Genomic DNA, 16994 nt, shown 5'->3' with positions numbered 1-16994 from the left:
CCCCGTCCTACACCCTTATATGATATTCTTTCCGGAAGCTCCGACCCTAACATCGTTCAGTAGGTCCTAAGGAAGCCCTTTACCAAAAATGGCATTTGTACAACAACATATAAATGTTATATTACCTTCTAAATTATTTGGGGGCTACGAGGCTACGCCCCCGCCCCACGCCCTTATATGATATTTTTGTCGGGGGCTTCTACCCTAATATCGTTCAGTAGGTCCTAAGGAAGCCCTGTACCAAAAACGGTATTTGTACAACAGCAAATCAATGTTATAAAATTATTTGGGGGCTCCAAAAGACGCCCCCGCCTCCACACACTTAAATTGAAATTTTTGCCGGGGGCTCCTAGCCTCATATCGTTTAGTAGGTCCTACGGGAGCCTTGTACCAAAAATGGTGCTTTTATCCGGCAAGTAACGATAATTTCACTAAGCCTCCTGACTATAATGAGCATAGAAAGATAAGGAAATCCGGGTAGGTAGAACTGATACCATATGTTTATTAAACACAGGTCACTGTGTGCAAATGGGAGTTGTGGTTTTAATCGAAGATGATGCGCAGTATGTTTTTTGTATTGCACTGGTTCAAACAACCAATCTACTGCGTGATAAAAAATCCAGAATAAATCATACTAATTTTCTCTCAAAATACGATTCCCATACGTGAGCTCAAGATTTGCTTCAAGTTTTACACCTGTAAAAGTAACTCGAGTGTAACTAATATTCAAATTAATTACAATGAAGTGCGCCTGATATTACCAAAGTCATGACCGATCTAGAATATTTGCACAAACTTCCATTTTAGGTTAAATCCTATATTCGGGTACATTAAAGCTGTAAAAAAAAGCTTAAAAGCTAAACAACCTTGTAATTTTTGAAAATATAATTTCTTAATATCAAGTGAGAGCCGCACTATTTTTGTTGAATAACAATTATTGTCTGACACACTATCTGCCAATTGTCCTGGCTATATAAACATGATGAATTGCAAACGTAATAACATTTCTTAAATTATTATAGAGTAGGTATTGTAAAATATATTGCCAATTATAAAGTAAGTGTTAGGCGCTATATAAGCAAGGATAATTATTATTATTATTATTATTATTATTTTGGAAGCCGGAGAACGCATCTAGGTAATTTTATCACATTTACTGTCACTATAAACCATATTAACAACTCACAAACTGTTTATTTTTATTCAGACAAGAATGATCATAAATGCAAATCCTTACTTGGGAAGAAGTAAACATTGGCTAGCTTGAATGCTCGTGAAGGAAATTAGAATATAAAAAAGGGTATTTTTCCATTATTATCAGTTTGTCATTTCAAGCATGTAACAATCTGATATTTCAACTAATTTAGAGTAGGGAAGATTTTGGGGAGGCATGAGCATTCCTGATAACTTTATCTTTTTTTAAAACCACAAATCATTTAGATAATTTATAATACAGTCTTCGGTATCAAAGAGTGGGAACAGCGGTGAGGGGGGGGGGAGTGGGTTGGGGCTATGTCAGTTAATGAGGTTTATTGCGAATTATGTGTAGGTTAGACAGACACTACGGTATGTGATAAGAGGAACGACTATCACCAAATTAGACACATGTACATAAGGTTTTATACAACAAACAAAAATCACCTATTAGGCCTACTTTTTTGTACATTTGTTTTACACTTTTTTTTATTGCAAACCTCGAGTTTAATCCACATTTCAACCAGGAAACGTTGTTTTCCTAAACCATTTAGAATGGTTGATCGACTTCACCATTGCTTAATGACTCATTGTACTATGATGCATACACCACGATCTACACGTAATCAACCCTCGGAAATTCTTGTTGGACTCTCGCCTACGACTAAAATTTCACACCATCAACATGTTGATTTCATTAAGACAATATCAGACACCCTTACCCCCGGTGCAAGCTTATCATCTCGTATAGGTAATAAAGACGTGTACTTGATAATGGAAGGGGTGTCATTAACACCTCTTATGAAATGTGTAACTGGTGTGGGGCAAGGCGGGGACGGGTACCAGTGTAGATCCAAATCATTTAACTTTCCTCGAATCGGTCACAGCTGATATTCATTATCTCTCAACATATTTTGTCCTCACTTTTCTTCCGTCTCGAGCGGTGTTTCGTCATTTTGCACGGAATTCTTCTTCTTCTTTTCGTGCGAACACCTGAAGGATTAATTTGAAATATATCAAAGTATCGAGGCGAGAGTCGTGATATATCTTGGCTAATAAGTGCAGCGATTTGTGGGAAGGTTTGACATTGGAGCTTGTAATTTCGTTCATTCCTTGTTTCTTAGTCACCTGTCATCATGGCTTTTCAACAACAAAGAGCCAACCGTGCCCCGCAACTCGGGATGTGGCGGGCGATTCACGCAAAGGTAAGACCATGATGACATGATAATCATGATCGGAATTATCACAACCCATCACCGTTCATGTAGGATCATCACATTATTTCAATCATCCATCCCAACAATTATATTGATCACAGTCCTTACACTTCTTCATCTAGATTATGTGTCTCATTATGAAACATGTACGCCTCGTTCATTACAAAAAATACAATTATGGTTTATGTAATGGGTATTTCTTGAAATACTGATATGTACTTATTTTTCATATTGAAACAATTTTGTTTGATTTTGAAAACGAGCGACACGCTGGATCCATGTAATTTCCTTTTAGTACTTAATAGAGTTTTGTTTTTGGACAATGAAATGACGAAGACTCGTCATGTACTTAACATGCGTTATCTTTGTTGATAGTGTCGTATGTCCGATGTCATCGATTGGGGCAGATATTTATTCCATCTGCAATTATTTATCAAAACATTTATTTTATAATGGTATATTGTCAAGGATGACGACTGCTTCATCTTGGACAATTTACGTTTCAATATATTTTCGTTAGAGCATCTACGCTGTAAAATATGAGAACGTGCAACACCCCAGGGCTTCTCATACCTCCATTTCAAGTGATGCTGCACGCAAACATCATTGGACTCGAGAGGCAACTGGTTAATTCCATCAAGATGCAGATGTACATGAAGCTCATGCTATCGCAAAGCTCTTCTTAAATTTACTATACCACGCCATCTGAATGCATTTTACTTTTTCTAGTTCACAGTACGACCCTTCGTCCCTTCCCCTTACCCCTACCCCTTCCCCTGTCCCTCATGGAGCTGCTTATGTTACACACAGACTTGTGGTGCTCGAATTTCATTCTGTTCCAGCCCTTTGGCGCCATCGAGAAGGGTTGTCCAGATCAAGTTCTTGAAATGTAGCCAGAGCCGTAAAAGGAACCGAGGAATGGCCACTTTTGGAGACATAGCCTTTCTCCCAAGTACCATTGATTCCATTTTGTTCTGGTCCCAAACCGGCAATTTTCGACAGCCTTTTAAAATTTCTCTCAAGTCACGTTTCCGATTGCCTAACCTTTAAATCACAGGTGCAACTGGGCTACCATTTCCGAAAGTGGTCATATATACTTATAAGTCTTTCCAATTTCTGCAAACATGACAGCTCTGATCATTACTTGTGCTCTTCGCAATCAGTAGCAATTGCTATATCTTGTCTTGTAGCCTTATTCTGATTACCCATGTGTTTTGTTTTTTCTATATCATACACTATGTTGAGGAATAGCTTTTTTCCTGAGAATTGTTTGAAGTCTTCATGCTGTCGGTACGCTTCACCATGTTCATACTAATGTCCAAGACGTTTCTAAATGCATGAATTTTAAACATGACCGGATTGAGGTTTACAAGACCCAAAAGCGACAAAGATGTTCGTGCTTGACCATTAAAGAACTAGTTTAGAAGATTATCGTAACCCATGCTTCGGTATAGTTTAACCTTCAAGCAGAAAGCTGGGGTCATATGTACAGTTACAACGTTGTGCAGGATTTAAGTAAATTGTTTAAAAGCTGGACCTTTGATCAAAATTGAAAGTTTTAATGAAAGAATGAGATGCAAACAATCATGTTTTGTGAATAAGCTATTGAATTTAATTTAGAGAGAATCTACAGCCAAGCGATCAAACACCTAATCACCTACTACTACTACTACTACTACTACTACTACTACTACTACTACTAGTAGTAGTAGTAGTAGTACTGTTCTACTACTGCTACTCCTACTACTACTTATACTACTACTACTACTACTACTTATACTACTGCTTCTTCTACTACTACACCTCTCATGGTAGAAACTTGACATCCTAAAGACGAAATGTTATCAGCCCATTACCTGGTGCATTGAAGGGTTGAGAAAACATTTCAGACTACTTCTCGTTCTCAGTAAGCACGTTAACGTGACATCCTAAATACTGATACTCTATTTCAGAAAGAAAAGTTCTATGTTATTATAAACTCTTACCATGGTATATGTTTATAGTCTAGTGCATTGGATTCCCAGCAAAGTGTATAAACGATGGCCTAAATCCTATACTACTACTATTACTACTACTATACTTCTACTAATTCACCTTTTCAGTAACATCACAACCTATTTACTAAGCCCTTAGACTGCTGTCAACCCATGATATTGGGTATAGCACGGGGAATCTGAGTACTGGTTATATAAATAGATCGTGAAAGAAAATATCTAGAAGCAATTGGGCATGGTTAATTAAGGTGTTTTCGGTGAGGTTTTAGAATTATCATAATTAAAAAGAAATTAACAAGATCTTGTTTAAAAAACATACATGCACTACCCTTGGAAATTGGTATACGGAAATACATATACACATGGCATGAAAGTATGTTTTAAACTTTTCGGCCATTTCTCGTCGTATTTCAAATATGGGGGCATTTGAAGAGCCATCTTTATCAGGGGACATATTTTCTGATCTTTTTCCCAACTGATGTAAAAAAGACAAAAACAATGTGAAAGCTCACACATTTTGTTCTACCTTTGCAAGAACCCATCCTTCTCTATTGCACTTAAAAATGCTGAAACACCTCTAGTAACACTATATCTCTCAGTAATGTAACATACGATTATGCCTACTATTCCCGTGGCCTCTAGAATGTTGTCAGCGTAATACATTATTCTAGTCAGGAGGGAGAGGAAGTGAACGCGACTTTCAAATTCCGTACGGGACAAGTTCCCAAGGACACTTGACTCCCCCACAATGGATTCTTTCAGAGTTTCTAGAATGCGCTTTCTTCATGCGATGTGAACTTTCATGATCATGCGAGTTACATGCACACATATTACCACCAGCTGCGTGGCATGTAGAGTGTCTGCGTCGAGGACTAATCTATAGCCATGGTTTCTCCGGACACTTGTTTCTATATATACATGTATATCTATTACCAGTGCTGTAGTGTGACATTGATATTTTTGGGGGAGGGGCGCTAATATTACCCGGAAAATAAAATCGCAAATTTAGAAACCTCTGATTTATTGGAAGGTGAGGGAGAGGTTATATTGTCTTCTCGTCTCGAAATTTCCCCCTCCTTTCTTTCCTTATGTCTTCGAACTAATATTGGGCTTCGTTTCTTTTTCTTCTTTTCTTTTTATAACATTTTATAGTTGTAGGTTCTAATTGAAGTACATTGTCCTCGCAATCTTGATGGGAAATTGGTATAAAATTGAAATTTTCAGTAATTTCATTGTATGTAGAAATGCGCCTGATATGATCCAAGATTTAAATATTGAACAGTTTCAAGTAAAATGATTGTTATAAACGTGTATTGAACATAGAATTCAAAATGTTTAATTATTTTGTTTTTTTGCTTTCTTTATGAAATGAAGAAAAAACACGTTAACAAAAATGGTTAAATTACGTCGACATCTAATTTTTCTGCTCCGGGAAATATGTTTTCTACTTTAAGATATATACTCTGTTCCTCTATTTGTAGTCATAACACCTTCAAATTATTTTGGATACTGCCCTAATAGTCTAATTGCGGAGCAGGAAATCTAACATAAATTATTTATTCTGTCTTTATTTCTGCATATGGGGTCGTGTGGATGGTGTTGTGCATGCCATAGACACGTGGATGGTTGACGATAAATGCTCAATGGGATTGACATTGTACTTGAATGACAATGGTATCTTGATTTTTAATATGATCGGATGGAGAGATGAGTTATTGTATAACCCTTTCAAGGCATGGATTTGTAAAGGGAAAATTGATCACATTTTCTTCTTCAAAATTTGAAACAGTTGTATTTCTATTTCTTTTGCTACATTTAAAAAATAAAATATTGATAAAAAGGCACATGAGCTAGTCGAGTCCGGTGCAATGTCACTTCAAAGGAGGTTGTCCTAATATACATGGATGGGTATAGGCCTATTTTTCTTTTAAATAAACGATTTATTTATTCTTTTGAGGCTACCATGGTACTTGTATTCTAGCATTTAATCATAGTTTACGAACAGATTTACAAGCACAAAATACCCTATTAAACTCTAAACAATATAATGTGTATTTATATTTCAAAACCTTAATATTGCTATTGTGTGATAAAAAAAAATCACCTATTCTCAGGTTTAGAAATAAGTAAATAGATTATACATCGCCCCAAGTAGTAGTCAAATATTTCATACTAGGGACATATAGGATATTCAAGACAAGGTTATAAATAATATTATCTTCTTTAAAAATGATTTAAAGTCTACGAATATTTTATGCATTGTCAGCTTCTCATATTTTTCAAATTTTTTAATATAATTTTGACTGCGAGGAAGAAGTGTTGTAAAACAAATACCTCGATATTTCGCTTTGAAGTCATGCAGTTCATACAAATAGTATTCTAAAATTATATATGCCTAGAAAATACGTATTTTGTTCTGCTTATATCAAACACATTTCTTCTTACTAAAGCACATGCCACGTTCAAAAGCTCATGTCTGAAGTTTTTCCTTTGGCCTTCACAACTGGCGTGCATATTGTGAATTTGCTGCATTGTTAGTTGAAGTCTGAATCAGAGTAAAGTATAAAGTAGTAGTAGTAGTAGTAGTAGTAGTAGCTCTATACAGAGCGAATATATTTTTCATTTCTTTTCACCGTCATTGTTCATTGTAATGCAAAATGATTTGGTTACAGAAAATGAAAAAAACGAACCTACTTAAAAGCAAAGCTTGTTGGATGTAGGTTTGCACAATAATAATTATACTTTATACATTTATATACTTCGGAAGGGGGAAATAATACACAAATAAAAGCTAGTTTCTTATCATTTGTATGTTTGTACAGAAAAGAGGCCATATGTCTGCGATAAAAAGCAAAGGACAATGTCATTCTTTGAAAATATCAACATCACTGTCTGGGTCATCTGGTTAGTGCAACAGCTAGAGTTAAAACGTTTTCCACACCCCCAATATTGTAACACGGAGCGGTCCTGTTACCCAGTTTAGAGAGAAACCTTAAATGGAGGAGTCAATTGAAATACCATTGGGTAAAGGGGTCTGGGGTCACTAATGACTCATCATGGAGGCCGGCATCTGACGATTATATACCATTTAGATCGCGCGTGCGTGCGTAATAGAAAACAGGAGTTCCCGATATCAACGCCCCTTCTGCATAGCACCATGTCCCCCTCCGAGTTTAAGGCAAAATTGAAGAGCGCGCGCGTTATACCCCGACCTGGGAGGTTCCGATTACTCGAAGAGAACCTGAAAGGTAAATAAACTTTCCAGCTAGTTCTTTGAAATCAGTCGTCATACTGGGTCGTCGGGAATAGTGTCAGTGTCGTGAGTGTGGATTTGGTGAGGTGTGGTGTACAATCTGATCTACCATTTAACATTCTTTATATCCTTTGGATAAACACACATCTAAAACCAAGATGGCGATTAAAGCAGCTCCTATGGGCGATCAGCGCTACATCAAAATGAAGGTAAGACGACAAAGGCTCTTCATTTTCTTTAACAACGGTTACATTTGTAGGCTTGCAAAACCGAAGGCCGTACGTCGGAATGTAGTTGTCCGCGTCATAACTTTTTAAGGACCATAACCTCATTTGTACTGTTATAGGTCAACCCACATGGACCTCAAGTAGGTAGTGATGAAACTCTAGCATACCTACACAAACTTGGCCATAGAGAGAGTAATCATGAAAGCTATTATGAAACAGAGATAACTGGATTGAGATGACATCTATACTTAGTGAAGTAACACCTGTCTTCGGGCCTTTCACACCCGCATCATTTGAAAATGAACCCCGAAAAGCAAGCATATCGGATACGAGAAAAGAAGTCTGGCACCCACTGCGATTACCGTTACCTGACATAGACGTCTCCGCTGCATATTGTTTTCATATCTTCGTAAGATTGATGTCACGGACGGAACATTAATCGCTTCTTACAACTGTAAACATTACCCTCTAAATTTGTAAGCGTTTGTTCAATAACATGTTTCATCCCCAAAATCAAACACATACATATGTTGGTGTTAGTATTTAAACACTTTAAACGCAGGTAAATTAGCACTTATTGTTAAAACAATCAGTTTATTCGCTTGTTAGCAAACAGTGTTGTCTCTTACTGTTAGATTTGTAATGTTTTATCCGTTGTGACATTGGTCAACATAAATAAGCCTTTGTAGTCACGCTGCTGCTAACAGTTCACAAGCACTATTTTAAAAAACAATTGATTGAATCGTTTGAACACAAGCACATACAAATAGGTCAACCGTTGTAAAATGTATGCGTTTGCATACTTCTTCATAATATCTATATGGTTCGGCCATTCCAGGTTATACAAACATATGAAAGCAATAGAAAATCGTCATCTGTTGATACTGTCTTATCTTGTTTCTGTTTCTAAAGGCAAACACACTTGCCCATCATTGCCCATCATCATTCGAGAACGTTTATTATCATTATCCGTCTTTATGGAAACATCATATCATTGTATATACAAATACGTATTCGGCCAGGAACGTCGTACCTGAGAAGCTTACATTCAAGAGAATGTTTAGTAGCTCGCCTTAAGATTTATTATCCTTATTTTTTTCTCTGAAACTTGCAGGGAGTGAATGCTTAAATGTATGCGTATGGGTTGAAGTAGTCGTAGTAGTATACATAATAATGATAACTATAGTGCTTATAAAGCACCTAACACTTACTTTATCAGAAGTCTCTAAGCGTTCTACAAATAATGCAGCATAATTACCCTGGCTTTAGCAGTGCAGCTAAACATATTGCGTGCTAGTATTCTTAAAATTCCTAATCTTCAGAGAAGATTTTGTTTAAGAAATGGACTATCTATATTAGATCGATTAAAAAAATAGTAAACATATACACCGTTTGATAAATCATGAATTGAAATTAAAAACTGATTAGTATGGTTTGTAATAAATATCATATTTGTTTCCTAAATCTAGCTTAAGCATGAAGTTACATTTATTGGAAATGTTTAAACACACATCTTCAAAACTTGAAGTTAATTTGCCTGAAGCCTGCAGTAATAGTTCGGTTAAAGTTTCCTCCGGGCTGTCGGTGAACTGTTCAATTTGAATTGATACTCTGAATATTTCAAACATTCCCCAAACATTCAAAATGTTTTTGGGGTGGGGTTGTATCCTAAAGAACAATCTGTGTGTCTGTGATGTGGGCGGGTGTAGGAACAGCTGTGCGTGTGTACGATTAAACACGCGGTGCGTGCTTGCGGTAGATGCAGGGCTAGAGGGTCGCACTGTTGAATTGATCTGTTTGATTGATTAAAGATCTCATCAAGTGATGCGTCTCAATAGTAAACTTCTGCTGAGTGCCAGATAATTGGGGTTTGGGTAACATCTTTACAAGGGGCAACTCTCTGGTAAAATGTCGTATGCCTAAATGTGGAATCCCCTCCCTCTCTCCAAGGAACTATCTGCCATCTTCTGTTAACCCCATAAAAGGTCGTTGCATTCCTATCGAGTGGGAATTCCTATCGTCGTGATACCAGATGCCCAATATTTGTAACCCGCCCATCCGCCCGCTTTACCATCCTTCTAACGTCTAGGAAGCACGCGCGGAAACGGAGGGAGTGGATTCAGACTGGCCAATGAGATTGCAGAGCAACCTGCGAAGACCTGTTCTTTCGCGCGCTTGCTACCTTCTAATTAAAGAAATCGAGGAGTACACGCGCGTGCTAACTCGTCAGAGCGTACGAATTATTTACAAATCGTAATTGCTGAAGTAGTCCTACTCAAACTTACTTCTAGTTATCACTGTTGCTGTGACTTTGGTACTGGACAAAAGCAGATCCTCGCCTCTCCTGCACTGACATATTTAGCCTTGGCATTAGGATACACACTAACCTATCAATATGGCGACACAAGCAGCACCTATGGGCGATCAGCGTAAGCACGCTGCAAAGGTAAGCCGAAACGTTAAGAAAACAACCGAAAACTTGATAGGGTATGAAAATACTTGAATTATTTCGACATCATTTGCGCGCGTCCGTCTGTGCGCACGGGATTATACGTGTATCCCTATAGGAACACGTACGGAGTGTCATCCTCCAATAATGCTTGTCTCTTTCAGCGATTGCAGATAGGAAACAGGATTCTCGATTTCTATTGCATAAAAGAGCCCTTGTCTTTGTATCTGGCTTATTATTCTGTGATCTTTCTGGTTCGACATAGCCGTTTTATTGGTGTAGTTCTGTTCAAGGACATAGCATTGCATTTCCCCCTCGACGGTGGTTGACGACAAGAAAACTTAATTGAAATGGCTACTCAGGCTGCTCCCATGGGCGATCAGCGCCATCATGCACGGAAGGTAAGCTTTACAGGAAGTTTTGACACCGAAAATAAATGTCTTCTCAAGTCAGTAATTATACGTAACACTCGTGCTGCTAATAGTTTTGGCGTAGCTGAAACGGGCTAAAACGCCACTCGATATGGTCTTCACACTTGTAGGCATAGCTAATTAAGGGTGCATTAGATAATCAATATCTGACACTTCTCAGGTGGCATTGAAATGTAACGACGTACAGCTACTGATATAAATTGTTTTCCCTTTTCGATTAGGATCTTGACCATATTACGAAATAAATATCTTTAACTAACAACAGGAATATATGCCCATAATGTAATTTCCTTTTTGGCTTTGCTTTTACAGGATGCTGAAGTTATTTTACTTTTCCATAATAATTTCCTTAAGGTATTATTATATATTTATGATTAACATTCCGTTTAGTACAAGCCTTTCCTCTGTGTCTCAAGGTTTTAACGTCGCAAAAGCATTAGCCTCCACAATCTTGATGATTCACACTATGTGACATACCCCTACAATCTTAAATCTGACTTATTTGATTACTTCGCCTACTTGAATCACTGAAGATCATATAATTACATTTAAAATCAGATTAAGAGATCTATCTTAACAGATGATCACTGCTTTCAAGATCTTAATGCAGATCACCCATGACTCTGAAGCCTGAAGGCATGTGTTATAAATTGCATCCTAATTGCTTGAGTATTTTTTAATTATCGAAGTAATTATGTTTCGGCAATAATTTATGTTTTAATTACAATTAGATTTGTCACACTAAATGTAAGACGTACACTTATTTATTATATAAATTAAATTTTTCTACAGGATTCCGATATAGGCATATAAACTAACTTATTCAATTACGGATGACTTTGAAACTGTTTCAGATAAGACCACTGTGATATTCGAGAAAAGGAAACATTGTCAATCCTTTCAGGGTTATTATTTAATCAACCATTAAGATTTAGTAACATTTATTCATTATTTAAGAAAATTAGCATGAATATACTCGTAATGAAATGCTTTCTTTGGAAGGGCGCCGAAATGCTTCTCGCGTGGTGTTCTTTGAACATGTTGGCGTCGGAAGGAGCCACCCCAGGAGCCACCATGACTATGTTGTTTATGTTCAGGTACGCCATAGGCCCTAGGTATACCCAATACGCTACAGGCACACTCCTAACTACACATAAATCTTCATCGTAGATAAGGGAGCGCCGTTTTGTTCGCTCCTAACAAAAAAATGACTACGGCTGACGCTGTGCGATAGAGATGTGGTTGTGCCAGCTGTATTGACCTTTTTACGGTCTTGTTAAACCCCCAAAACATTGCACGGACGGTTGGCCCCCTCCTGAAACTAATCGAGATTCTCCGCGATGTTGGAATAGCTTTCGGAAGTCCCAGGGGCGTTGCATCCAAAGCCCGAATGGGATTTTGTTTCCGGCGATGACATGCCCTAGCTCTCATCTCTATCATCCACTTCTGTCAACTGCAGAATAAGATTATCGTATTGATGTTTTTGTTTTTGTTTCATGGAATCCAGGTTTGGATTTTCAACTATACCCCCCCCCCCCCTCGCACCTTCCACCTTCCATCTTTTTCTAGCCTTGTAAATTGCTGGGGTTCCAGTTCCTAAAAATAAATTTAACTGAGTAATGCAATCAGGAACATTCAATACCGTTGCAATCATCATGGTCTGCAGCAATGAGGGCGCTTTCACCTAAAGGTTCATATAAATATTTAGATACGAAATTACATTGCATTCAAATTCACATTTTTGCGCGACTTATATTTCCCTCAAGACCGCGAAAACGCTCCAGGTGATCGCTCTTTTGTTTGATACCTTCGGTTTCTATATTGCAAAACGATAATTATGTATGCCATGTCCATTATAGATTGTGGAGTCAGACTCTGTTATTTTTGGGACAGTCAATAACGCGAATGTTGTTGCATAGGATAAACTTCAGTGGGGGCGCTTTAAAAAAAAATCTTGGTAGGGTGCAATGAAATATGAGATACGTTCAATATAATTGTGTTCCCGCTTGATTTAATTGAAGACGGCAACCCCTATTTCGAGTCAGTAGTCTGACTTCTCTCGATGGATTTACAGAACTGATGAAATAGTGATGGTGATGATAATGATTATGATAATGATGATTATAATAATAACAATAATACTATTTATGAAATAAAGTTTGTTAGGTGCCAACATCATTTGAAATGAAATGCTCTAGTGCTTCAGATGAACAACATAACACAACCATATCATTAGCCAATAATGTGCTAATAATACTGAAATATTACGTTGTCTTCAAGTTTATTTAATGTATACTGTCACACGGATTGCATGTTATATCTGTAATTTTGATTTTACTCCCATTATATTGTTCAGTAAAATATCAAGTAATATCAAAATTGAATTGTTCCTTATTCAGGATAAACGTTCTTTCAAAACATGGTAAAGTATTAGCTACATCATATTGGGCGCATTTAGTCAAGAAGAATCTTAAGTGTGAAAATGACATTTTATCTTGAAGTATAAATTAATCTTGATTTGGGGTGGTTTACGTTTTGTTGTAATGTATAAAATGAAAATATAGACGTATCGAGGTATATAGTAGCAAAGATGCCGTAAATGTTGATTTGCACCATATTTTCTATAACTAAGGAAGTTTTCAAGAAATATTATAATAATTGGATAACCAAAAGTATTATATACAATCACGAGTGGAGAAATGTGATACTATCACATGAAAAAAATTAGAAGAGGGCGGGGGGGGGGGGGCTGGAGAGAACCAAAAATAAAAAGGGAAAAAAGAAGGAAAGCACGTGGAAGAAAAAGAAGATTTAGAAAAAATTGGATTGAAAATAACAAAAAAGTTTTCTTTAAAAGTGTTTATGAAAAGTAGCAGATTCGGTGACAAATTAAATAGAAAACGAGCGAATTGTAATAGGATATTTGGAAATACAAGAAAAAAAATCCATTCTGAAATTTGATATAATATATTGGGGATGGGTTTTAAAAGATTAAATTTAAAAACACGATGGCTGAATGGGATTCGATAAAGAAGAAGAGAGTAAGACAAATTTAAATCAGCGTCCACTTTTAGAAAAGTGAAATCTACATACAACCCACCCCTTACAACAATCATTTTAAATATTGAAATAGGTTTTTTTTAGTATGGGTTAAAAGTAAAGCCTTTTTTCTTCTTCATAGATGAGGAATTCAATCATGTTTACATACGTACGCCACAGAGGAAATATGTTGGTCTTTACTACTAATGTTAAGCAAGGGGACGCACATTTACCCAGACATTACAGAACCGTCTATAGGTGAAGTGGCAGTTTTTGTCCATTAACTTTTTTATAGTTGAGTTGGTGAAATAAACAATAAAATAAACAATGCTAAACGAATCAAAACACAGGAAGCGTAGTGACATAAATAACTGCCATCATATTGTAACATATCAGCATCGTATGTGTCAAATCTTTTTAAAGAATCTGAGGCTGTCTTTCTCCCAGCCAGTGACTCATTTATTAAATCACTCAAATGATTTAATAATTGACATCAGCCTTGTTCTGGAATCAATACGAGGCGAGACCTTAATACATCTGTGTTGGATTTCCTTACTAGTCATAAAACCAAATTCCAGTCTCCTGTTCCACATCTAAGATACCACAGGCTTTATACATACAAGTTATAGTGCCTGTCTGTCCGACTTGTCTCAGCTTTCTATAAATATTCAGCCAATCGGAGCGCAGCAATTAAGTTTGGCGAAGACACATTCCCGGCATTCGCGCTGTCTCCACCAATACATATATCACGGTGTCGAAGACCAAAAGACAACGTCCGAAATCAAATTACATACCACCACTCCCACAAACGCGAACAAACGCCTTCCACTGAAGAGAGTGCCAGACGAGATGCACTTGTCATTGTCTTAGTCGACCGCGCAACCAGTGACATCCTTCCAAATATCCTGCCTTTCATTCCTGCCCGGCGCCATCTCTAGGCTTTATACATTCTCCTTCCTTTTCTGTTCTTGTGGATAAGGTTTAGTATTTTAACCATGGCGACCAAATCAGCCCCAATGGGAGACCAACGTTACAATCAAATGAAGGTAAGGTGACTTAGCAATTCTCGATTTCTGGAAAGGCAATCAAAATATTGTTTTCTTCTACTTGTCTACTCTTGCTCGTGATTGATACTCCAGTCACATCAACGGAATCGACAAAGGACAAAGGACAAAACAAATTACATTACGCCGAATGGCTTAGTGTCGGTGGCTTTGGCTAGTCGTTGAGTCGATTCGGTGGTATGACCGAGGTATTATTATCAGGTTCCCGGTGAGGAGTTTAACATTTTTAACTATTATCTGTACACGAATTGGAAGCACAAAACAAGAGAACTGTTCTTAACAATGTGACTCACATAATTTTGCATATTTGTTAGTTTAAACTGCAAAAAATCCCATATTCTGAAGAACTTTTGATATTTCTGTCAATTTGTTGCCTGACATAGTAAGTTCGAATTTATCTGATTGAGCTATTTGATTTAGAATATTTGAGGGATTTGAGGGATAGTAGGGATTTAATATATAAAAAACAATCATGATAAATAGATTTTCCGGTAGAGAATTGACTATTTACAAAATTGTTTAAGTTTACTAATTTATGTTTATTGCAAAGATTTGTGTTAATTCTTTGTGCATTAGGAAGACCAGAGACCATAAAGATAATCAATTCTATCAAAATCCTGAGTTTTATTTTACCTTTGAAAGCCGAAGGAACTGACTAGAAATATCGCCAAATGTTTCTTTATTATGAATAGGCCTACGTCTTTCTTTTGGGGAATTCCCATTTTTTGTTTATAATAGTTTTAACTTAGAAACGTTTCCATCCAGAAACATTCATCATTAAGCCAACGTCAATGGTTGGTTAAAGAAGAACACAATTTTTTTTTTTTTTTTTTTTTTTTTTTTTTTTTTTTCTTGATACATGATATATCTAATACAAAAACAAAAGTAAACTAGTTTTCTTTTCTAAAATTTGAAAAATTATTCAAAAAATTTCCTTCCGAATTATCGACTGTTGAAAATGATTGTGCAATATATTAATATCACGCATTGTTCACGACTAATCTTCATTCCAACGGGGAGGGCGGTAATCGACGTTATTCTAGATCTTTAGAAAATCAAAATTATGACTTCCATGGGTTAGGTACTGTAATTGTTATCAGTGGTGATTATTTGGTTTAAGAATAACTTTTTTTTAAAGTAAAGAACTGGAAAACTTCGTATATATCATTTTGAGGTGGTTTGTTTCATTCAGTTTGGTAGACCCAGTGATATGGGTAAGTAACAAAGGTGAAATAATCATGAAAGTTATTCCGAATTCAGTGCAAATGTATTCATGTTGCCTAAAACACTATTTTATTTAGTTCATTAATTGTTTTCAATAGCCCCAAAAAGTTTGGATAATAACAAATAGGCGTTGATTGAAGTGAAACAGTTCTGAAATAGAATGCCCTGTTTTTCAGAAATAGCGCCTCCAAAGAATAGGCTGACCAAATATGGTCAAAGTCATCATGATCTCAAATCGAAAGTGCTAGACATTTGATGGGCCAACATAGATCCGTTCCCACTGCTACGCCTGAAATATGCCGGTGGTCATGTCTAAATATTAGAGGGGGGGGGGGGGATGTTTTTTTTGTGGAGGGGGGGGGGGGGTATGTCAATCATGTCAAGTTATATGAAGGAGATATTAGATGAGGTAGGCCTACATCTTAACGATGTTCAGATAATAAAGTAATCAAAGTCTAATTATGAAAGAAAAAAAATCATATACTATATTGATCGGGCAGCCTTGCGGCTTTCTCGAAGACAATGATTAATAATTGTTGCTAAGAAAAATGCCTAAACAAATAGAGTATTACAATCACACTAATGTGATAAAAGATTTAAATTATCACAGAACCGTGCAAAAGAGAGTTTTTAAAAAGGAAACATATTATGGAGATATATTTAGAATAAAATAGCGATTACACCCACTTTAGAAATAGCTTGGCAAGATTCTTTCTGAAATTGATTCTCTGTGGAGGAACCTAACAAAACAATTCCTCTCTACCAAAACAATGTCTCTCTCTACCAAAAACAATGACGTACACGTCATGGTCAAATAAAGTTAAGCGAAATACCACGAGATCACTGTCAAAGTCGTTTGGTGTTGGATTTCCCTCAAACACTACCCACATTCAAATTATTCT

The 16994-nt window shown here is 36.6% G+C and overlaps 1 protein-coding gene across 1 annotated transcript in view; it reads left to right on the top strand.

The window, feature by feature from the left end:
- The first annotated feature begins 2054 nt into the window (after positions 1-2054).
- Positions 2055-16994, top strand: part of LOC576448 (muscle-specific protein 20) — a 35120-nt gene continuing 20180 nt past the window's right edge. Inside the window, exon 1 of the mRNA XM_011669122.2 lies at positions 2055-2399. Within this exon, the coding sequence (XP_011667424.1) occupies positions 2331-2399 (69 nt within the window). The 5' untranslated portion in view covers positions 2055-2330. The remainder of the gene's footprint in view (positions 2400-16994) is intronic.

This window comes from Strongylocentrotus purpuratus, unplaced genomic scaffold (assembly GCF_000002235.5).
Source record: "Strongylocentrotus purpuratus isolate Spur 01 unplaced genomic scaffold, Spur_5.0 spur5_scaffold_21, whole genome shotgun sequence".
NCBI lineage: Eukaryota > Metazoa > Echinodermata > Echinoidea > Camarodonta > Strongylocentrotidae > Strongylocentrotus > Strongylocentrotus purpuratus.
The sequence above is the reverse complement of the archived record's forward strand: the minus strand, read 5'-3'. Positions and strand labels throughout refer to the sequence as shown.